Here is a 24,740-nt window from a genome sequence, read left to right as displayed (position 1 = left end):
TAGAGACAGTATCTTAGATTTTTAACATGATGAGCTGTTAGGACAGCTCTAGAAAAGGGCACAGTAAAATATTCACTGCTGGTGAATTCCAAATTAGTGTTGCATGTTTTGCCTAAAAATTATGATTTAATTCAAAAAAGTCCCAGCAGCAACCCTATGGATTTCATTGGAAGTCAGTGTAACAATTCTTCCTTGCTTTATGCTTTATAAATACGCTTTTTCCTGCAGATTTTTTCATCACATACACTGGCTGTGGCATCTATTCTTTTGCTCCTAAATTTTTTTTTCAGTTTGGTTTTTTTTTTAATGTAGGATGTGCAGTTCAATATAACCAATACATATCCTTGTTTAAATTCAGGTTTGATATGTAAAAGACATACCCTCAATTTTTCTGCTTGTTTTAGTTTTGTTGATCGCACTTACAAGGTAATACAATATATGGGTGATGCAGAAGAATTACCAAAGCAACAATTTCACAAGTTGCACGTACAAAGGCAAATAGGTTCCTGTAGAGATTTACTACACACTTCACTTAACTAACTGCTTAGGTTTACTACATACTTCACTTAAGTAACTGCTTTGCTAGTGCCTATGTAGCTTGACCATATCACACTGATAGTTTACCTTTCATTCTATCTTTTTAAATAACTGCTGCTATTTGCAGATATTTCTAAGTGACATCACAATCTGACTCTGCAAACACTGCATGCTAACTAAGAACATTTCTACAGCATATATACAGAAAACTGCAACTCCTTAAAAACACAGTATGACCATATTTACTAGCATTTAGAAAATGTATTCTTCAGATCATATAGATCATATAGAACAAGATATCTGGAAGAAGTATATAACCAAAACAAGATATTTTGACTTAAAGAATTGGGGAGGGGGAAGAAGTGGCATTAATATAGCTACAGATGCAGAAAAATTGAAAATGCAGAATTAAGACAATGCAGTTTTCACTGGAAAAGCATTCTGTTTATGGTCTTCATTGCTACAGAAATCAACTTCAAGTACCAGACCAGTGTCCCTTAGAAGTCTTCACCTCCTACGTGTTTACGCGTATCCTAGCAAGTCCTGGTGTGACACATGAACACACATGTCGTTTTAGAGCTTTAGGTAGTCTCCTAGGTATCTTGGGCCCAAATACAGAGATGAGAGAAGAGTCCTTGAACCTCATTAAAAATTCTACAGGAAACCAGTGGAAGGTCTCCTATGTTTGTGGTAGCTATCCAGCTCAGGAAATGTCACAGCTTTCTGAGCTAGTTGGAGTTCCCTAATCATTGGTGGCTTCACATCCAGCTGCTTCAGGAATGTAGCCCAGTTCCAGGAAGTCATTCTTCTGGCAAAATTGGGTGGAGTTTCCTAGACAAAAGGACACAATTGAAAGCTTTTCTGACTGATACTTCCTGATCCAGGTTCAGCACAGCAGGAACCCAGGAGTACCCATACACTGCATACAAACTGATGTTCACTTGAAGAATGCTGTGGCAGGACTGTCCATAAGTAATAATTTTCTTTTACTACCTCCAGTTAAGACTGAGTTTTGGCTGGTTTTGACTTCTTTCCTAGACAGACTGGTGGCCATAATGAAGTGTAAGATAGGTAATACTGAGCGGCACATAGCTGCTGTCAGCACTTTGTCCTCTTCTGCTAGTTTACAGAAACCCTGTAAAAGCTGGAGGGAAACAAAATCTATCCTTGTGCAGCTAAGTTTATCAGTTAGGCACCAACTGACAGAGGTGCAGTTTTGCAGGCAAGTCAAAGGTAGGATCAACAGATGTAAATGCTGAAGAAAGACCTAACAGAATAAGAAGATATTTAGCGGAGCCAGAATGCACGACCATGGACAAAAAAAGTATTTATCAATGTTGACTTCAAATCTTGCTTTGAAACCAGACAGTTTAACATTAAAATTGAAACCTGGCCTTTGGCTTCTTCCTGCACAAGTGTATTCGGGAATGAAAGGTTTGATGCAGCAGAGAAACTGTCCCAAATGTGTCACACGCAAAGTGGCTGGCCAGGGAGATATGCACAAAGAAGTGGTTTGTGTGTTAGTTTAGTGTTAGTTCAATTAATGTATATTTGACAAAGGAAAAAGTGGCTTCTTTAAATTCTATGTCTGTTTCAATGGTATAGTTTATAATACAAAGGAAGCTAAGACAAATCTTTTTAACTTTAGTCTTCTCCTTTTATTTATTTTTGGAATTAAAAAAATGAAGAAAAGTAAAGCTATTATGGCTTCTACAGCTTGCAAGGCACAACTTGTCATACCTGTTATTTGAATAATGTTTTCATCATCCCTTGGACTCCTTAAAATTATTTGATTTTTTTTCCTGTAATTTTGAAGTATTTTGGCAGTCCTTGGCATTATTTTCCTTTATTTCATCTTTTTTTTGATAATTAATTTCCTACTTAAAAAGAAACACCAAGTATGGCAGTCCAAAAATATCTACACTGTATAACAATTACCTAATCTATCTTAATAATATCCTATCAAAGTTTTCTAACATAATACTTTTTTTTCTCCTAAAAGCAAAGTTTCTTTAAACTATTTTGACATGTACGAAGTCACACAACTACAGCACTTGTACCTTCTAGCAAGCTGTTAGGAGTATAGAAATTATCATAAGGCATCATATAATGGTCTAAGACAATATTTATTCTCCAAAAATGGTAAGCACTGTAGTCTTTACATGCAAATAAATCAAAACATTATAGACTTCTTCAAGAGTTGAAAATCAAGTTTTAAGATTGTTTCTAAAACGTAACACTTAGCAGCCTTAAAGGAAATCACTACTTCTATGGTTCTAAGCTTATTGAGTCTGGTCAGAATACTGTCTCTGCTCAGGTAAGAAGGCATAACCTACCCTTTACATTATATACCTATAACCTGTACGACATTTGCAAGTTCCTCTAAAACACAAAAGATTTACAAGAACCATGATGTAGTCTTCCACCCCCTAAGTATTCCCTCTCTCTGGTCCCATCACAATAGTTGTGGTGTGCTGAGCAGAGTTATGAAAAAACATTGCACAAACCATGATCATTGTGGGTCAGTGTCAAAGGGAGAACAGCTATGGGGACATTACTGTGGGGATCCACAGTCTCTCTCCCATTAGAGACCTCCTGAGCAAGAGGACTCTGTGGATGAAGCGCTCTACAGACAGATAGGATCAGCCTTACGCTCGCAGGCCCTTGTCCTCATGGGGTACTTCAACCACCCTGATATCTGTTGGAGGGACGGTACGGCCCGGCACAAGCAATCCAGGAGGTTCCTCGATTGTGTGGAAGACAACTTCCTTCTGCAAGTAATAGAGGAGCCGACAAGGAAAGGTGCCATGCTTGACCTCGTGCTCATCAACAGGGAAGGGCTCATTAGAAATGTGACGCTCCAGGGCAGCCTTGGTTGTAGTGGTCACAAAATAATCGAGTTCAAGATGGTCAGGACAGTGAGAAGAGCGTGCAGCAAGCTCACTGCCCTGGACCTCAAGAGAGCAGACTTTGGCTTCTTCAGGAACCCACTTAGTAAGGTTCCATAGGATACAGCCCTAGAGGGCAGGGGGGCCCAAGACTGTTGGTTGATATTCAAGGATCACCTGCTACAAGCTCAGGAGTGTTGCGTCCCAACTAGAAGGAAGTGCAGCAGGAGGGCGAGGAGACCTCCTTGGATAGATACAGAACTGCTGAGGAAAATTAGAAGGAAAAAAAAGGCTTATAAAAGTTTGCCGATGACACCAAGCTGTGTGGTTCGGTTGATATGCTGGAGGGAAGGAATGCCATCCAGAGGGACCTTGACACGCTTGTGAGGTGGCTCATGCCAACCTTATGAAGTTTAACCATGCCAACTGCAAGGTCCTACACCTGGGTCGGGGCCATCCCAGGCACAGCTACAGGTTGGGTGGAGAAGAGATTCAGAGCAGCCCTGTGGAGAAGGACTTGGGGGTGTTGGTCGATGAGAAAATGAATATGAGCCAGCTTCAGTGTGCTCTTGCAGCCCAGAAAGCCAACGGTATCCTGCGCTGCATCAAAAGGAGTGTGACCAGCAGGTCCAAGGAGGTGATCCTGCCCCTCTGCTGTTGTGAGAGCTCACTTGGTCTATCGTGTACAGTTCCGTTGTCCTCAACATAAAAAGGACATGGAACTGTTGGAGCAAGTCCAGAGGAGGGCCACAAGGATGATCAGGGGACTGGAGCACCTCCTGTATGAAGACAGGCTGAGGAAGTTGGGGCTGTTCAGCCTGGAGAAGAGAAGGCTGCGTGGAGATCTCATAGCAGCCTTCCAGTATCTGAAGAGGGCCTATAAGGATGCTGGGGAGGGGGAGGGACTATTCATTAGGGACTGTAGTGATAGGACAAGGGGTAACGGGTGAAAACTTAAACAGGAGAAATTTTGAGTGGATATAAGGAGGAAGTTCTTTACTGTGAGGGTGGTGAGGCACTGGAATGGGTTGCCCAGGGAAGTTGTGAATGCTTCATTCCTGGCAGTGTTCAGGGCAGGTTGGACAGTGCCTTGGGTGACATGGTTTAGTGTGAGGTGTCCCGGTCCACAGGAGGGGGGCTGGAACTAGATGATCTTAAGGGCATTTCCAACCCCAACTATTCTATGATTCTATGATGCAATACAGCACCAAGTAGGGCTTCAAGGGATTACACAGTGGTTTTAAGTCTTGTTCTTGATTTTATTTAGTTTTTCTTTTGCGTTCCTCTATCAGTCCTAATCTGCCTTCTTACTCTTCCTGTTGTTCTTCTAAATAAGTAATTTTAACACAAAAGCTTAAGTATTAATGCCTAATACAGAGTAATATGATTCTCTGTCACACTTAAGGTAATTCTCTAATTTTGTGTGGCTAAAATGGCAGTGCTTACAAATCAGCAAATTTTGGAAAGATAACAGGAGTATGAACATTACATTAATTTTATTTTGTTGTGTTAACAAGATAGTTATCTTTGTACTTTCCTGTTTCTATATCAAGCTTTAATCATTAATTTGTGAATACATGGGGTTTAGCCTATCTTTTATTTCTTAGTTTTACTGTGTTGAGAATTGAGTTCTGTCATTCTGTCCCCCTGCTGTTCTTTCATGAACATTTTCCAAATTATTTTTTTTTACCTTTGGTCTGTTAATTGAAATTACTATTGTGTTTTCATTCTCCTTAATCACTGCACTTAATACCTCTTTCGATAGCTGTCCCTTCCCCACGTGGCAACAAAGTTAACGTGTTTTGACACATGAGCTATATTCCTGTGATGTAGTGGAAACCCACCATGGGCCAGGGGGACAGCACCTTCTTCTTTGTGACTGGCATTACAGCAAAGGGAGAGAGAGACTTGCATTTTTTGCGGTATCTTGTTAGCAGCAACAGTCTTGAAGTTGTTTATTTCATCAAAGAGTCTTGCAATAATTGTAGGTGTTTGGAGGCTTACATTTGCATACATGTCCATTATAAACAGTGAAGTCACCTTCCCTTAGAAATACCTCATTTTTTTATGTCATGTAAATGTTTTCTTTCTGTAGGAAGAGAGGATGCATCTCAAGACTGGAAACATCTCACCCAGGAAAGTTCTGAGTAAGGGTGAAGTAGTATCATGAATAAGCAGAAATCATTAGAATAATTTGCACATATTATCAGCCAGTGATAGGCTCCAGCCTAGCTAACTGCTTTTTGCCCAGTGTCTCTGCTCTGTTGAATCAATTTTGCTTGAGAGATATTATGCAAAATGTTGTGTCACAGACATCTCACAATAATAGCATGGAGTGCAGGACAGGCTGCTAAACTTGCCCATGCAGCAGAATGAACTTCTTACGCAGAGATAGCTCTTTGCTATCACAGCTTGACTGTTGCCAGTACCCAAAATAATTCATTTAAAGCTAGCTCTGGCATCTTTATGCTACACTGTGGGCTTTTACATTGTCCTGTTCTTAGGATTTTAGCCAAAGAAACCAGTGGAGAACACTTGCGGTTTGTCAGATGCAACTGGCCAACCCGGAAACCTGAGATTTAAAGGGGTATCAGCTCTTTGGCTTTGCATATATGTGTTCAAGCTGTGCATTTATCCACCCATGAGCCAGCTACACTGGAGGTACTGAGATATTTAATGCTTGAAATATGTCAGCGTTGCCTGCATTTGTGCTGGAGTGACATACAGCAACATTAGCATAGGGTGGTATATGTGACAAGAATTTGATTTTACACCAGCATTTATTAGTTTCAAATATATTCGTTTCAAATATATCTTATGAAAACTTTTGCATGTCTATCCACAAATATGAGTTGTTCCGCATTTTTGTATCACTGTATCTGGAAGTGTCTCCTGAACTCAGTCACGCTCATATCACAATGAGTATGACAAAAAATCATTTTGGAATTAAAGCAGGCAATGATTATTAGGTATGTCTCATACGAATATTTATATATCCTATAGAACTTGCCCCGAATTAATAAAACAAAGAGAACGTTCAAAACAATACTACTTTCTGCATGAGGTCAGCCAAAATGGATTTTCTTTATATCAGAATTGTAGCTAAATAAGCATTCTGACACAGATTCTAGTTCAGAAAAGCACATAACCACATGTTTAATCTTAAGCATTTGCACTAGTACTTTCTCAGATCAAGACCTGCTAAATCTGCCTGCCTCATATAAGGGGTTGACCTGAGGACATCTTTCCCCTCTTGGGATTGGCCTATGAACTGGAAGGAAAAATTAACTGCATAAATTCGAGATGCTAATAGCTTTATAAGAGAGAGAGGGTTTATTTGAATGAAAGGGGAGCATGGTTGCTCACTTCTACTTTTGGAGACTTTGTTACCTGACGTAACTATGTTGTTTGCTTTGTGCTGGCCTGTAAATGGATCATGCCAAAAATAGGGGCAAGCAATCTGTAGACTCTTTTCTTCTCTTTAAATATCTAACACAAAAAAAAAAAAACAAACCAAACTGCTTGTTAGTATGTGTATTTTCAAAAGCCTGATTCTATTCTCATAGGCTTCAAAAACTAGGCCAACAATGGACACTTTGAATATCCCCAGCCTTACTGTTTGAACACTGTTTAAGCATTTTAATTTTTTTTTTAACTATCTGAAAATAAGTGTGGTGTTTTGTTGTTTTTTTTTAATGGGGCTTTTTACTGATTCTTTTAGTAACACTTTACAAGCACAGGAAAGAAAATAGAAGAACTTTGTATACGGCTCTGCAGTAGACATTATCAGGTCATTCTGAAAAAGGAAAAGGGAAAAGGAAAAGGAAAAAGGGGAAGGGAAGGGAAGGGAAGGGGGAAGGGAAGGGAAGGGAAGGGAAGGGAAGGGAAGGGAAGGGAAGGGAAGGGAAGGGAAGGGAAGGGAAGGGAAGGGAAGGGAAGGGAAGGGAAGGGAAGGGAAGGGAAGGGAAGGGAAGGGAAAAGAGGGGGGAAAAAGGAAGAAGGGAAAAAAAGTAAAAATGTCAGAAAAAAGTAAAAATTAAGAAGAGATGTCCTCAAGCATCCTTAATTGTAGCAGTTGCTATAAGCTACAGCTAAAACTGCAGAGGGTAGAAATAGAGAATAAATGTGTGAGATTAGTCTGAAACAAAACCCCAGGTAAGAATACCTCAAAAGCCACAAGACAGACAAAATATTGAAACCTAAACGTTTCTTGGTTCACTGAAAATTTGAAGGAAGTATGTCTTTTTGCATTCCAAACCGTGGAATATGGCCATTTTCAAATGCTAAATCCAAACTAACTTTTTATCTCAAGCCAATTGTTGTTTTGCAGGTACAAATTTACTGTAACAGAATAAGAAGTTACTGAATGCTCAAGGGAAGGTTATACATTACTCCCTGTCAGTGTGTTTCATCCTTCTTCTCGAGTGCAGGATGCTAGACACTATAAATTTTTCAAAACTTTTTCTGTTTCATATTCCTGTCATTCTTCTAGTTTCAGTTATAACCTGTGTTGAAATGAAATCAAAGTGTTGCTATTTCCCTTAATTTTACTTTTTTTCAGAAAATAATAATTATTTTTGATATTTTTCATAGTGATTGATTTTAAAACATTACGTAAATGTATGTACTGAACTAAAACCTACTATTTTCTAAATAGACATTATCTCAGAAATAATAGCTATCTTGCATACAATGAAAAAAATCAGTTACTATTTAAAATAAAGTTTTTAACCATCCTTGATTTCAAAATGTGAAAATATAGTGCACAAATATTAACAGGAAAACTGGGATTGCACCAGAAAATTAATTAATATCGTGATTAAAAAAAAAAAAAATCTGTATTCCAAGTTTTGCTTTTTTTCCAGTGAGCATGAAAAATCTAAAAAATCAAATTGCTTCCATAAAGCAAAAAGAATGCTTAGCTGGAAGGTCAGCTTCCATTCAAAGTGGAAAATCTTTGTTTGTAATAGATCTTTGCTTTTTAAACTACTACATGAGAGCAATACGCATTTGAAGAATCATCTTGTTCCTGACCTACAGTGCCTGGTGCCTCAGAGGCTGCTAAGGAGGATTTGAAGATGATCGGTAGGTAGGTCTTCTGTCTGCTGCTTCTTTGCTAAAGCATTTTATGTTGTCCATGTGTTCCTTCCAACTCTCACCTTTCTGTCTCTTTTGCTCTTGGGTTGCCTCAAAACAACTTAGGAATGCCTGGCCCTGCCAAGGAAGGAGAATGTGGACACAAATGTCAGAAGGTCATTGCCTCTCGGCAGCTTTTTTCTGCAGGAAGACTTTCACTGCTAACTCCTCACTTCGTCAACATTTGAATATGCTGCAGTTTCTTCAGAGCAAACACCAGGTTATTTGGGTACCGCTGTCAGACTTAGCTCTTTCCCTGTCTGAGTTTTATGACCCAAACTATCATTTTAAGATATGTGGTATTCTAGGGTTAACACAGCTCTGACCAGCAGTTCTAACCTTACAGACAGTCTTTTCAGTTGTTGACCGTTCTAGACAAACACTGGGGTGGAACAGAGGACAGGGGAGACTGGTTTGAATTGAGAGGAATTCTCACCTGGTACCCATACCTGTTCAAAGAAGAATTTAAGTGAGATCTTTTATTCAATGATCCAGTGACTGATACTGTAACTAAAGCAGGGGTAAGTCACTATAGAACTCTGCCAGCAGGGCAGTGAAAAATAAATGAAATTAAATGAGATGCTTTTTTTTTTTTTTTTTTTTTAGTAACACTTAAAAAAAACAGTGCATTTGTAAGAAAAAAAAATCTTTATATCAACTATGAAAATTTTACTATAAATTTACAGTACTATAGAAAACATCCATTTTTAAATGTCATGAAGTATTTACAGTTGAGGTTCCTTCACTGTGGCTAGGGATTGCTTTTCATCTCACAAAATAAATATTTTTTTTTCATTTGATTTTTTCAAGTTTCTGGTTATCCTGTTATTCATAATGCATTACATTCTTAGTTTCTTAAACTGAATTGGCATAATTAAAGATTTCAATTACTGAATATTGTTTCTGATCGTGTCAGGATTTTCCAAGGCTGCTTTTGAAACAATTTAACTAGTTTGGAAAAAAAAAATACACAGTTCTTGAATGAAATTATATTCTGTGGAAACAGTTCGAAATTTTATGATGGCTCCAAGGCATTATGGGACATAAACACAGTATAATGTATGTGCATACATTCAGATTGCAGGCATAAAAAAATTGGAGAGAACTAGAAAGTGAATCTAAAGTGAAGAACCTATAGAAAAAGTTCAGATTCCTAAGTCAACAACTCCGTGCAGAAGTCATGAAATGAAAAATTGGAAAGTTTTTCTCATGACTTAAATAAAGGTGGGAATGCCTGGTGATGAGACTATATCTGCTGGAGACAGATGAGATGAAGAAAACTGTGACCAATCTTGTTTCTATTGAATCTAAGAAATTTTGACTATTGAATGCATCTGACTTCCTTTCATGCCAATACAAATTAGCCACTGATATCCAGTGGAATGAAATTGGGCCTGCACACACAGTTTGCTTTGACTATTTTCTATTCAGTAATTTTTAATAATACAACTGAATTGGGCATAACTTCCTATAGCTCTAATGAATATATTGCAAATGATTACAATGATAAAACTATGTGGCCTTAAATATTGTCTTAGAAGATTTGTCATCCAAAGAGCCTTGGGAAAAGTGCTAATGCAAGTGAGTATTCTGAAAGGCAACTTCTCATTGCTTAGTTTGCAGTGAAAATATAGTAACAATTATATTTTTCCCTGGCTTTCATCTGAACTTTTCCTCTGAAGGACTCTTCTGAAACAAAAAAATACTATTAAAGGCTCTTTGAAATTTAGGATAACTATCATCTTACAAGAATGGTGGGCTGAATAGTACTGCTCAGTTAATTTAACTACTGAAGATATGTGTTCAGTTTTTAAATATACTATAAAATCCTATATGGCTTCAGATCATGTGGCTTTCCTGTGTGTTGTTTACCTGCTTCAATGCATAACAGCTCCAAGCAGCCATATATTTTGCAAGAAAGTATTTATAATTTGCCTGGTGCTCACTAAAGTCCACATACGTTTATTATATGTATAATTTTATTGCTACCATTACTAGCGCTTAACAGGCAATATCTCATCCTAAGCATTAGAATAAATTGAAAATTTAACAACTTGCCCCAGCTAGTGAAGAAGTTAGCTCAGGCATTATAATACACTGAATATATTGGACCAAGACTGACAAAAAAAACCTAGAAGTCTACAAGGACTTCTGAAAAGAGACAAGTAAAAATTGCCAATCCATACAGTAAATAGAAAAGTAAATTAAATTTAGGGCCCAAATTATTTGGGTTTTGTACATTAAAAATAGAAGTTGTGTAAAAAAACCCCAAATTTAGAGGGAATAGTGGCATTTCAGTTTCTTCTCCATTGTAGCAGCATATAAATCCCAAATAAAGGTGCACCAGTACATAGCGCAATAGCGTAAGGTATTCTGAACGCACTGCTTAGCAAGCAGACAGCTTGTTATTTCCCTATCAAAGATTTGACTCATGTTAAGATGCAGCTTTACCACAATTAAATCTAAAAATCATGTTGGCATAGACAAGAACAAGACTCTGAATATGAAAAAAGCTTCCCCTCAAAATTCACCTAGTTTTTTATTCCTGCAGTTAGATAGACATCCAGGAATTAAAAAAAAAAAAAAAAGGAAAAAAAAAGTGTATTGGTTGCAGTACACTAAATATGAAGTTGATGGTATCTGTGCTCTTCCTCCCAGTTGCTTTTCCAAAGCCACAAGCACTAGCCAGGAGCTTATTAATCCTTCACCTAAATTCCAAACTAGGTATCAGGTAAGTTATTCCCATTAGAAAGATAACAGGAAGCCCCATGCTTTCTAAATTGCTTTGCAAAGTGATGTGTGAGATTTCATTACAATTACCTCAGAAACTTTTGAGTGTGATGAACAGGTTGAAGAGATGGCTGATGGGAAAATCCACAAAAAAAAGAATCCTAGATACAAACCTATTTGCTGCCAATTGCATCTGCTGAAATCTCAGTTATAGAGAAAATATGCCATTGTAAATTCCTGGTCTCGTGAAGTGAAATGATGGATAGCATGTAACTGATATTTGAAGATATGCTGATATGAGTGGAGTAAAAAATAAGCAATTGAACAGAGTTTCTGCATGGGATCCTACAAAAATGCCCTAAAAATGAGTATCGACAACTTTGCATGCAGTATATTAACTGCATAAATACAATGCTCAAGAATATAAAACCCAACTAATACCCTAGGAATTCAACATGATTGTTTTTAACTGACTGTGACTTAACTGTGACTGTCACTTAACTGTGACTTCAGCACAGTGAATGCAATTAAAATTCACCACGATCAGGTACATTAAAGATTTTCAATACTGGCAGAGTTGATGCTTAACACTTTCCTCAGTTTTAGTTCAAACACGCATTTTGAAAGAGGCTAACCATGAGAACCGCTGCCTGTAAGCCTGTCAGCTTGTTCCCAAAAGTAAAGCTTTGTCACCTTGCACCAAGTGGAAACTTCACGTTGTCTCTTTCCTGTACTCATTCTTAACTTTTTCAGTGCAGAAGAAATCATACCTATGATTTCTTATGTAACAGATTTTAAAAGAACTTCATCTGATAATTCATGTAGGAAAAAATAAATCTACTTAGTCAGGCCCATATTCAACTAAAAAGTATCTCTCTTTTTTCAAAACATATCCCATTTTCATTTATGAGGCATATATGAATAATTTTGTATGGATACACTTTAGTTAAATAAGGGTCTTCCTTTATCGTTTTAGGGTTGGTGTTAGGAGCTGTGAACTTTGGTAGCAGGGACTTGTTTCCAAGATGACACACAACGATCCCTTGGGGCTGTGTTCCACGGTTTAGCACACAGGAAAAACATACAGTAAAAAAAAAAAAAAAAAAAAAAAAAGAAAGAAAGAAAAAAGAAAAAAGAAATCGAGAGGATCCCGCACTTATTTTTTCTTTTCTTTTCTTTTCTTTTTTTTTTTCCTCATGGACAATACATCAATTAACAAGGCGGGGGGGGGGGGGGGGGGGGGGGAGCGGGGAGAAGGGGGGCAGTTTAAGTCAGGAAAAATCCTGCTGCCATTGGAACAAACCCGTTTTTCAGAACCGTCTGCTAATCTTAACACAGGGAAAACAAACAGCTTTCGAGTCCAGATTCGCTCTTTAATGAGAAAGTGACTCACCACCAAACTTTCCCATTCTTGTCGGAAAACGCCGTTACCCGGTGACAATCACAGCGGGGTGAGCGCGTTAATCTTCGTCCCCCAGAGACGCACCCCCCCCCCCTCCCCCCCTCCCCAAGAGACGCCCCCTCGCCCCCAAAGAAAATAATATTAAGGCACAGGAAGCGATTTTCCGCGCCCGTTACCTTTCTCCACAAACTCCAGAGCTCCAGATTCCTTTCTGCACCACCACCCCCCTCCCCAGCTGCCGGTCAGGACCCGCTATCAGTCAGGCGCTCCCGAGCGGAGCAAAAGTTGCCGAGAAGAGCCGGCGCAAAGTCCCGCGGAGCCGCGCGCCCCCTGCGCGGCCGCGGCCGGCGCCGCAGTCAGCGCTGGGGCCAGAGCCTCGGCCGCCCTAGCGCTGGAGATGGCAACGGCGGCGACAGAGTGCCGCCCGCTGCCGCGGTGCCGGGCGAGCGGGCGGCGATTGGCGGCGGTGGTGACAGCGGGCGGGGCCGTGCCGGCGGGGCCCCCCGCCCCCAGCTATAAGCCTCTTTGCCGCTTTTTCCGTGGGTTTCACTCCGGCTTCGCGCGTCTGTGTGGCTGCGCAGTGGAAATCCACACCGGGGAGCTGCTGAGGGGCGCCGGTGTCATGTGAAAGCGCACATGCTCTGCCATTCACGCAGCCCCTCCCAGCAGTTCTTCCTCCGTGTGTTTTTCCTGCTTTTGCTAACGTAACTCCTTTCCTTCTCCCTCCCCTGCTTCGCCGCTAGCCATCCGCAGCCACTCCGCGGGCCCGGCGACCCCCTCAGGCGCTCCCGCGGCGGGCGGGCTGCCCGGGGCGGCAGCCGGGGGGGGGAGCGCGCCCGGTGGCGGGCAGGTCGCGGAGACGCACCCCGCGGAGCCGCCTTGGAGGTATGATTTTCCTGGCGGAGCAGAGCTGCTGCGACGGCCGACGCCTCCGCGGGTGCTGAAACGGGATTTCTGCGGTGCTGTTACCGGGCTCTCAGCTTCATGACTGCGCGAAGCGGGGAGCCAACACCATGCGAGGTAAGCGGGACGGGTTGTGTGGGAAGACTGCTGGGGAAGGGGCTGGGGAGGAGGTTACATGCCGAGGGGAGAGGGTCCCGGGGAGAAAGTTCATGGGTCGCTCCCGCCCGTCGGCGTGGCTGCTCTCAGAGTGTTGCCGCACGCACGCGGCCGCGGCTAGCCTGAAGTGCTCTCCGCGGCGGGAGAAGAGGGGCGTAGAACACTCCGGCGCACCTGTGCGAGAAAGTCCGGCGTCTCCCAGGGCCGCAGCGGGCAGTCTGGGAGGGAAGGGGCAAGTGACTGGAGGAGCCTGTGTCCTCAAGTTTCCACCGGGAACTGTCCCGTGGGCACTCGGCCTCGGAAGGTGGCCCGTACCGCGGGAACCGCCCGAGTCTTGGTACCGGGTCGCTGCCAGTATGGGGAGGGGCTCGCCCTTCCTTCCCCAAAAGTTGTTCCCAGGACTTTTCCGCAGTCTTCGCCCTGTTCCCCAACCGGCATGTTGCCTGGGGGGGCCCTTCCCGGGGAGTTGCTAATGGGGCAGGGAGTGTTGCGCTGACTGGGACGCCTCTCCTGTGCGGCAGCTCTCTTTTGCGAGAGCCAGTGCACCCTGCACAGCCTTGTCCTGGAGGGCAGCTAGAGCTGCCCCTCAGGGCTTACAGCCTCAGTCGGGAAGGATGCCGAGGGAGAGCACACAGCATCCTCACCGACAGGACATCCCAGGCGTGGAGAGCTGGAGCTGCCTGGGTGCTTGTCCTGAGGGTACCGGTGGGGCTGGAGAGGGGCTGCCTGCTGTGGCGGGCACGCCGCACACCTAAGTGCGTGCGGAGAGGTGCGGGAGACATGGTAGAGCGTGTCTCCTTTGGGACCCTTCTCCGGGCCAGGCAAACACCGGCACCAGGACGAGAACAGTCCCGGTAGCCCACGGGGGTTGCGCAGGTCTTCCGACTCACACACTGCTGTATCGCCCAGCTCTTCAGCCCAGTTGTTTGCCTCACCGTTCGGCAAAGTGGTAAAGGAAAAAAAAGTAGTCTTTCATGGGTGCCGGGGTGGAGGAGAAGAGCTCTTGAGGAGCGGAACATGCTCGGGGTTGAGAGCGACATCGCGTGCATATTTCTTGGGTCTTTTTTAATGAATGGGGACACACACGTTAGAAACAACTTTTAGCAAGGATTTCCTCATGTGGGATGTCAGCTCCTGTAGCAGCGTGCGTTAAAAGCGTTAGCAAATCACGTGTGTAATTTTCTGTAAAGGAATTGTAACTTTGACATTTGCGCAGAGAAACAAGCAAACAAACAAGAACCTTCTTTCTGCCTGCATTCTTAGAAGGTGGGGTGTTTGCTTTGGGGCATCTGGCAAGAATTTTCTAAAGAATATTTGTCTTTCGTAAGAGCAACAGGAAATGGAGAGAAAACTCTCGATTCTGTAAAGTGGCCCATGTTGCAGCTTTTTTCTTCTCTTTCTTCTTCTTTTTTTTTTTGTTTTTGATTGTTTGTTTGTTTGGGTTTTTGGTGGTGGTGGTGGAGGTTTAGGGGTTTGTATTTTTTTTGTTGTTGTTGTTGTTTTTTGGTTTGGTTTCTTTTTTTTTTTCTCCGAAGCTCTTCCAGTGCAGGCAGGTCCCATCAAAGGCTCTGGGTCATTCGAAACTTGCCCATCAGTGCCCTCTGGGCAGGGGCCCTGTTTCCCGGGCGGTTTGTCCAGCCGACCTAGAGCCCACACTCTCTGCCCCGGGGCACCCGATGCTCCCGCAGAGCGGCAAGGGCAAGAGCGAAGTGAAATGAAATGCCGTCCCTGTCCCCTGACCCTTTCCATTGAAACAGGGTGCAGGGCGCCCGAGCTGTTCTGGGCAGGGAGAGGGAGGCGGATCTCTCCGCACACCTGGTGGCATCCCTCCGCAGCCGCCTCTGCTGCCCCTTGATCATGAAGAGGTGCTGCTCTGCCCTGGAATGGTGATTTATATTTGCACTATATTTAGGCTTGCTCAGAGGGAATATATGTGTGGTGGGGGAAAGGGATGGGATAGAGGGAGAAGAAGAACACAAGCAGACAACTTTCATCTTTGTGCAGAACTCATATGCAAGAGGTTACCAAACTGATGCTTTACATCAGGTGTAGGTCGAGATAAGAGCACCGTTTGCCACCCTCTCAAATGAACAAGAGCACTGTATACTAATAAAGTATCTGTCCTTTGCATTTTTGGCTTTCCTAATACTGGAAATAAATGTATATCACAATTAGCACATTGTGAGCTTCCATGAATTAATGCTTCTGGACAGTTGTGCGCCTTCTTCTGAAGGTACAGTTCTTTTCAGCTATGTTGTATTCACTGTTGGGTCTGAAAGAAGGTCTTTCACTTGTACATGTGAGCTCTTCCCCTAAACTTTCCCAGCTGAGTTGAGATCTGTCCAAGTTGCAGTTGACACACTCAGCCTGAGATGCTTGGGATGTGCAGGGGCTGCTGAAAATATTCAGTCTGCGTTGCTGCCTGCTGCATCCCAAAGCATTGGGCAGTCATGAGGGCTGTTGGTCATCCCATCCCATGGAAGCACAGCTAGCTTTGGGGCACACCTCAGCTATTGTGCCACTACATTATAGTCATTGGTCATGTCGTATCTGAAATAATAATTCCCTGTACTTCAAATCTTGGTTTAAAAATCCTTTGTGGATACACAGCCAAGCTAACTTACAGTAGAATAATATTCTGGTGCAGAAGGCTGAGCGCTTGTGCTTTTGTTGTCCAAATTGTCACATGGTATTTCCCTTAGAACTGGGAACGGAAGTTTTGGAAGTTGATGACTTTTATATATGTATTTTATAGAGGCAAACATAGGTGTAAAGGAATGAAATTTATAATTGCTCATCACTGTCTCACTGTCTTCTTTCCTTCCACCTGTCTATTCCTGTGTCTACCTTGTGTGGAGAGCTAAAACGTAGAAGGTGTATTTAAGTATACTTTTTTTAGAAAAAGAGGATTTAAAATGCACTAAAATTATTGTGCTGCTTAATTAAAAGAAAATAAAGCTTACAGGTCTTTATCTTGTAATTTAATTTTTGCTAAATTGCTTCGTAAAGTTTAAAGCCATTACAACTTAGCTAATTCTGTATATAATGCAGCTGATAATGCAAATATATATATAAAAAAAAACCAAAGTGGCAAAAAACTAATGTCAAGTCACCTAAATTTAATCTGGGCACATGCTACCTGCGCACACACCAGACCTGAGTTTGTGGTCACAATTATTTCAGTTGTGAAAGTGGCACTAAAGCAGTTGTACAGAGTACTCTTTTATAGAAAAAGCAATATTTCAGTTGGAAATCTTACTAAAACACTTTATCTTTTGTGTTTTCAAGAAAAAGAACTCCATAAAGGCCAGAAGTCAAGGTATTTGAGCAAGTTTTCCTGTGCATTTTCTGTTGTTGGCATCAGGACTGAGCAATGATAGATGTTACATAATGTTACATAGTTACTCTGTTTTCCAGCATCACTGAAATATTTGTAAGCAATTAGGAAAGTGTGAATCAAACACAGTATCTGTAGTATTGCTGAGAGCTTATTAAGTAACATATACAAATAGTCTGGATAGCATTTAATAAATGATGGCAGGGAATCTTCGCAAGCTCATTAAAGCAAAGTAAACTTAAATCACAAGTTATTCCAAGAAATAAGTATGACTAAATTTGGAACATGTAACATATCCTAACATACTTCAATTAACACACTGACTATATAAAACAAAGGTGGTAAGAGTGAAGCTATACTGATTTTGACAGATTTAGGACTCACCGCAGCAAAACCTATTCATTATGACAGTGTAGTGTTTGCAGCTACTACTTGCCTGAGTAATGTTATTTGGCTTCATTGAGACTCCTCGATATTGATCAAACAGAAGTTTATGGTGTTAGAACTTTGCAGATCAAATTTTAACAAATATCAGTAAATGCTTAGAAAATCATGAGTCAGGAGTAAACTATTACTGAATTACATAATAAAAAATACAAATGTGTCTAGTTAATACAGAGAGTCACCCCTCTAGAATCAAATTGAACAAGAAACAAACCTGAAGCCTGAGAACTTATTTGTACCTCTGCAATACTTCTAGTTTGAATTCCACCATATTTACATTCCAAAGGGTATCCTGAATTTGTCTGTGGTTGTTGTATTATGCCATAGCATTGGGGGTAGGAGGGGAGTACATAATGAAAGTTCATCAATAGAAAGCTGTTTGGTTTAATGTCATTAGAATTTTTACCATAGAAGAGGGGGTTTGGGGTATATTGTTTTGTTTTGTTTTCCTATGTTTTTTTTTTTTAAAGATTTTTTTTCATGGGTAGAAGGCTGGTAAAATGTAATATAACAGTTAATTTAATAGCTATGAGGATATCCTGTGCAATAGCTGGAAACAATGTCTGTATGGTGGTTTATAAAATGTCTGACACTGCCTTTTACGAATACAGTATGACCTACTTGGTATGATCTACCCATTTGACAATACAGTCATGTCTGCAAGTACAGATCTGTGGTTTTTTTTTATTAAAAACATCATTTTTATTATCAAAGTTTTGGGGAAAAGATAACAGGAGAAAAAAAAGATATATGTTCTGAGTAAACTGAAAGTCAAAATTCCTTTTTAAAATATACTTGTGCTAAAGTCTTTAGGGTGCTATCATAGATACTGCTATATATGACATTGGCGTGTCTAATAAGAAATGTACAGATAAAATACTTCAATAGTACTGTGTGTTATAAAACATTTTTATAGTATGGGCACTTGTTACCTGATACAGGAAAACAAAATCAAAGGAGTGAAGGATTCACAAGCTATTTAAGAAATCTTTTTTTCTATGTCTCAAGCAGTGCAAGGAATTCATAGAAATCGTGGTTTGTGCTATGAAATTAAAGAATGTACCCTGAGTAGCCAAAGACAAAAGATGCATGCAGGAGTAAATATCAGATGAATAGAAGTGAGCTTTAGCAGTACACCAGTATAATGGATTTTGTTAACTAGCCCTTTCGTCGTCCAGACGGTGCCCTTTCAACCTTCAACTCTATCTGCTGAGCTCTTAATGAGGAGACTCACAGGTGTTGTAACGGCATTTATGGTAAATTGGGCTAAATAGAATAGTCATATAAATAACCAGTTGTAGTTACATAGGAAAAAAAGGAAGTTATTAAAAAGAAAGAAAAGAAAAGAAACTTTGAACATCAGGAGGTGACAGTAATGCATTAGTGATTATGCATTATTTTACACTTTTGAAACACAGTTCTAGATCACTTCCTGTAGAGCTTAGTAATAAACCTGTTAAATTAACTTCAGCCAAAGTAAAAATTTTAAGAAACCTGAAACATTTGAATTTAAAATAAGTTTCTTTAAAGAGCAATTTTAACAGCTTTGTGCATTTAGCACATTTGGGACTTTCCATAATGACTTTCATAGACAAGCTATAGACGTCAAAATGTTGTTCTTTGTGCTTCGTGTTTATAGAGTTCAATGTTGTTGTTCCTTCTGATTCTGTATGCAGTCTGGGCAAAGTCTGCAGTGCAGCTTGAAAATAAGATACCAAACAGTGTCACTGGGGGTGGTAGACAGAAGGTGCCTTTGGATTCTGCCATTTTCCTGATTGTTTCTAATGTTGCTTTCATGAGCATATTAAAAACTATTTTTGCACAGGATTGAGAATAGAATATGTCTGTGATAACCTGGTCCATGTTTGACTGAACAACAGCTGCTCACTTGTGTGGTCCTATTGATGAGACATTTGGCCCTCTGTATTTTGCTGTCTTGGAAATATTTTTTATCAAGCAGAAATGCTCACACTTAACTTTGCCAAACACAGTCTGCTGGAAATCTATGCAAACAGAATGACAGCTGTTTCTGCCTCTATTACAAGTATATAGGCTAATTTAGTTTGACATAAATGTTGTTATTTTGATGTTAATGATGAATTATTTTGATGAATTGTCAATTATGATGCATCTACACAAATTTTAAGGGAGATCAATGCTTTTATTACTGCACAGAAATGCAATAAATTTAAAAAATTGTATGTTTATCTGGATCATAGACATTTAAAACTACATACTCATTACAGAGTAACATCAAGTAATTATGCTTGCTTGACAGACAAACTCATCTTGAAAGAGCGTTCCTGTTATCGTGGGCCTTATTTATGTGAGTAGTTCAGTTAGACTTAATGGGGCCACTCATATAAATAAGGCAAACTAAATTTGAGGCTGCTTGTTCTCTGTCCCTTTGAAACTCAATAACTTGGGATTATAGGAAACATCAATGATTATAAAGGTTTACAGGGAATCAATGTCATAACAAGCAAGCCGTGTTAAAAACTCTTCTTGCCCTGAAATTTCAATAAAATCACCTTGCGCTTTTAAATGCCTAATACTCTTTGGTGCTTAAATAATAGCAGCTTTCTTGGCTAGAAATTTGTATTTGTTGGAAAAAGATGTTGGTAAATATGCTACTTGTTCTCTCAGCTATTGTGGAAATTCAAAAAGCATTCAAAAACATTGTTCTTCTGCCAATTATCAATAAATTGTTTAATTCTTAAGCTTACGCTGACTGCTGTGTTACTGCTGGTAAATAGCGGCCAATTCAATATTTAAGTAAAGATTAAGAAAATACATACATTTGTCATGTATTTAAGCATAGGGTAATAAAAATTTTTGCATGGCTAAAAAAAGGCAGTATAATTTTAAGGGTAATTTTGACAATTATTATGAAGTCAGTCTTTGAAACATTCTGTCTGCTTGTAGATCTTGAGGTCGTCTCACAATTAACTGATTTCTTTTAGTTATCCATGGTCACTTAGATTTCCTGAATACAACAGAAACCTTTCACACTATAATTTCTCTTTTTAAGAATCTTATTTCTGCTTCATTAATTCCTGGTAGCCATAAATGACTTTATCCTTCAGAATAACATTTCCGAACAAGACATGCATTTTCATCACATTTAATTTTTCCAGTCTCTGAAGCAATCCTTTAAAATAAGAATGTCCTTACTTTTACAAGTAATAAGTATTATGAGGGATTTTTGTGTGAAGATGTTCAATGGGGAGGGAGAAATAGATCAAAAGAAGACAAAGAAGAAGTAGTTGTTAAATTGCAGTTCAGTCTACTGTCAAAATAATGAACTGTCAAGAGGGTAGCATATTATGTTTTGGAGCAGGTTTTTGTTGGTCTCAGATGAAATTATGGTTCTCTAAAATAAACTTCAAGCGTAAAAAAGTGAAGACAAGGCTGTTTATAAATAAGCCACTGTTAAATTACCATTCCCACTACAACAGGAGGTAAAGTGTGATAGGCTTCATGCATTTTGATAATTTGGGGAGGTTAGTGTGCATTACACACTAAAAGTTTACACTTGTTTGAAAGATACTTGAAAACTATAGAACCAGTCCCAGAGTTGATAGGATTTTTCTGTTTGTTAGCTAGCAGAGTGAAAACTGGGGGCAAACCATTTTCCAAAAGGTTTATTGGAAAATCAGAATCTTTTTTTGGAGGTGGACAGATGGTGAATTTACTATATGTGAACTGTATAAAACTGTTTAACAAAATTAAGGATAGTATTTTCATTAAAAATTTTGTTTGGAGACATTCATATATATTGTCTTCTCTTTCCTTCTTGAAAAATATGCCTGATTTTACTAGGTGATGAGAAACTGTTGCCAGTTATCTTTTTGATTAAAGAGGCTGCCACGGGAGTGATTTTTGGAAAACCTAATAGGATGCTGCTAGCACATTTTTTCTTGATTACTTGTATGCTTCAACAGTGCAGCATTTCACCAATTTTGATTCTCAAAACAAGATGGAAAAATGGAATTAAATGTTGCATTTCGGGTCCTGACTTAGTGAAATAGGTGCTCTACTGTTTCTTTTCATATTTGTCTGCCTGGAAGAACGAAGTGGCAAACTGGCTATGAAAAGCATTGTTTACTTCAGTGTGCATTGTTTGGGGGCTGATGTGCAATATTTGTACAATAAACTGTATTTAGTATTTTAGCTGGAAGTAACTGACAGGAGGGACCCCATACAGGATTGGAGACTAGATATTCAAATGCAGTGGGAGCACAAATATGAACTAATGCAGCACAGTCTAGTGGCACAGAGAAGTAATGGCACTGGAAAAGAAATGTATTAATAAGGCACACTGCTATTGAGTGATTTCATCTTGGTGAAGAAAAGAAACATCTTTTGGAGAATGTTCCCCTCATGACCAAGCAGAGATAATTTTAGCTTGTTTAGTAATACTTATCTTTAAGTGCTGTCAGCAAGTCACACTTCTTTTAATGGCACAAGCCATGCTCTCTGTACCAATATACAAGGAAATGGCAATACAACACAAGAAATATCAGCTTAACTGTTTTTTTTAATATATGGAAACCTATAATATGTATCATACTGTAGACAGTAAGTAAGCAGTACTGCACCAGTAATCTAGAATAGTGGGAAGATTTGCATTTAAAATTACTGTTGCTTTATATTGAAAAAAGTAAGATCACTCCTCATTCAAAAATCTACTTATTCTAAATAATCTAAATTTATATCCAAAATAATGAGTGTTAAGTAGTATGAACTGCAGTTGCACATATATAAAAAATTTTTCATTTATTTGAATAGAATGTTTTTTATGGAGGAATGACAATTCCTGATATATGCTAGTTTCCTCTTAGCCATAGCCAATTTTGGAAAATTCAGATTGCATTAATCTCTCAAATGATTAGTGGAAATAAGGAGGAAGATAAAAACAACATCAGTTGAGGCAAAGTATGGTTGATTAACGCCCACAGGGAGTAACTCATACTACAAATTGTTCCATAGCTTAAAAAATGTCAACATCAAGTTCCACTACAATTTTCAAAGCACTTCTACATGCCTATAAAAGTAAATTCCCTGTTCTGAACTGGTCGAGAATAAAGGCATTACCAGTGTTGTGGCAGCTGCTGCAATATTAAAGATGAAACTTCAAAAGTATCTAGGAACTACTGTAATTTAGCCATAATTTAATTCTTAATAATGTATTATTAAAAAAAAAAAGAAAAAAATTGCAGAACATTTCTCATGCAATACTTACTCTGACATTTTGAGAGGCAATTATTATTACACAAAGGTTTCTGGAGAAACTTCATATGTGTCAATATTTCAAGTAAATATATGTTACAGTGTATTATATCACCTGAGTGAAATCTGTCTGCAGAGCTGTGGTTGAGCTAAGCTGTATCTTTAATTTTGAAACAGTTCCTTATAGAGTTGGCTGGAATGTTTTACTCTAAAACTAATGGTACCATATGTCTTGTTGGTTGTTTACAGTCTACTGATTTTCAGAAGATGGGAGAGCTAAATAATCCTTTCACTTCGAGTTTAGCAGATAAGAGGGAAGAGAACTTGCATTATCTTAACTCAGGTGCCTCTGTGGAAGTTGCATTCTCCATTTATAATTTACTTGAGTTTGACAAAGTTCCTGTATTTATTTTTGTAAAAGACCATTTACCAAGAACATGTTCTAAATCAGCAATTGCTACAAATTCTAGTGGGAATGCCATGAAGAGCAGGGCACTAAACAAGACCTCTTGCAGCAAGCCATTTTCAGACTCCAACAGAATTTAGGAGAAAAAGGTTGTGCCAGCTGCATCCTAAAACTAAAGGAGAGAAGTAAACGCGTTTGATAGGGAATTTAAACAGCCGCAAGAGAAAATGGAGAGGAAAAAAAGGATGGTGAACTTGAATAAAAAACTAAATAAAAAGGATGCTGTTTTGAAAAAGAAAGTGCGATGTGAAATAAGTAAGTGGAAATGTAAAGGAAAAGAACAGAATATAAAAGGGAAGTATGAGGAGATGGAAGATTGGGTTTTGTTTTTTTTTTTTAATATGAATAGTTCTGCACTACAAAGTGCTGGACTTCTCAATTTCAACTTATTGCACGTGGAGTTAACTGCAGTGGGCATGCTGTTAGAAATGAGAAAGAAAGAGAAATGTAGAGATAACAGGGAAAAAATGTTAAATAAGGAAAAGAATGAATGTTCAGTATGAATGTATTCACTGTGCTGCTTTTTATTATTTGGTGTTGCATGCAGATTTGTTGTAATGGGACTTAAGACTATTTGGTATTCAGCTAGATGCTAACATTAAACATCTGCTCCCATTCACTTCACTATGTATATCCGGAGCTCCACTACTCAGAAGTGCAGCAAGTTGGAACATCGCATATACAGTTATGTAAGCTGTCTGTACAAGCTTGGCATTCACTACACTTCAGCCAAGGTACTCATTTGCTAAATTAAAATGTCATTTGCAAAATTACATCCAAACCTGAGCTTTTTAAAATTTGGATCAAATCAAATTGACTTTTTTTTTTCCCTATCTTTTGATTATTTTTATGTCCCTCATTCTTTCTCTCTAGTTTTTCTAGTCATTTGTTTTAAAAAGCAGTACACTCAGAAAAGTCCATGCCACTTAACTTCACTCACTTGTTAGAAAATGCATAATTGGTTCATTAGACCATGCATCATACCTGTCCATGTATTACAGAAAGACATTTTGTTCTTTTTACACTTTTTGTTTGTTTTTGTTTATTTGTTTGTTTTGTTTATCTTTGTTTGGTATATACTGTAGGGAAGAAATAAAATTGTTAAATCTTGGCCTGGTTACATCTCCACCATGTACCTCTATGACATTTGTATGCCTGTAGCCTTGGAAATAGAAGAGGTGCTTGACAGATGAATCTCTGATTCTCTATTACTGCTTGGTTGCCAGCACCTACTCTTTCTCTCACTTGGTAAAAAAAGCATTGCCTATATCTTTTGAGGTTTTGCAGGGTTTTTTTAAACAATGTATTATGTAGAGTTCACTTAATTCATAATAGACTTCTGGAGACAATGGAAATATGTCACATTCTGACTGCAGCAAAACATTTTTTATGAGGTAGAAATAATACCTTTAGATCTTTTCTCCATGCTCAGAAGATAAAAAAAGAATGGTCTTTTGATGCTCTCAGTTTCTCCAAGACTAGGATGACTTTTAAGTACCTATCCTTGTC

The 24,740-nt window shown here is 39.4% G+C and overlaps 1 protein-coding gene across 1 annotated transcript in view; it reads left to right on the top strand.

Moving 5' to 3' along the window:
* The first annotated feature begins 13,203 nt into the window (after window positions 1-13,203).
* RORB (RAR related orphan receptor B) overlaps window positions 13,204-24,740 on the top strand; it is a 130,335-nt gene continuing 118,798 nt past the window's right edge. The window contains exon 1 of the mRNA XM_057425814.1: window positions 13,204-13,713. Coding sequence (XP_057281797.1) covers window positions 13,707-13,713 — 7 coding nt within the window. The 5' untranslated portion in view covers window positions 13,204-13,706. The remainder of the gene's footprint in view (window positions 13,714-24,740) is intronic.

The sequence above is a fragment of the Pezoporus wallicus genome, unplaced genomic scaffold, assembly GCF_028554395.1.
Source record: "Pezoporus wallicus isolate ANWC-B61680 ecotype Strahan unplaced genomic scaffold, APGP_CSIRO_Pwel_v1 contig_7485, whole genome shotgun sequence".
NCBI classification, from domain to species: domain Eukaryota; kingdom Metazoa; phylum Chordata; class Aves; order Psittaciformes; family Psittacidae; genus Pezoporus; species Pezoporus wallicus.
This window is presented reverse-complemented; position numbering and strand designations above follow the sequence as displayed.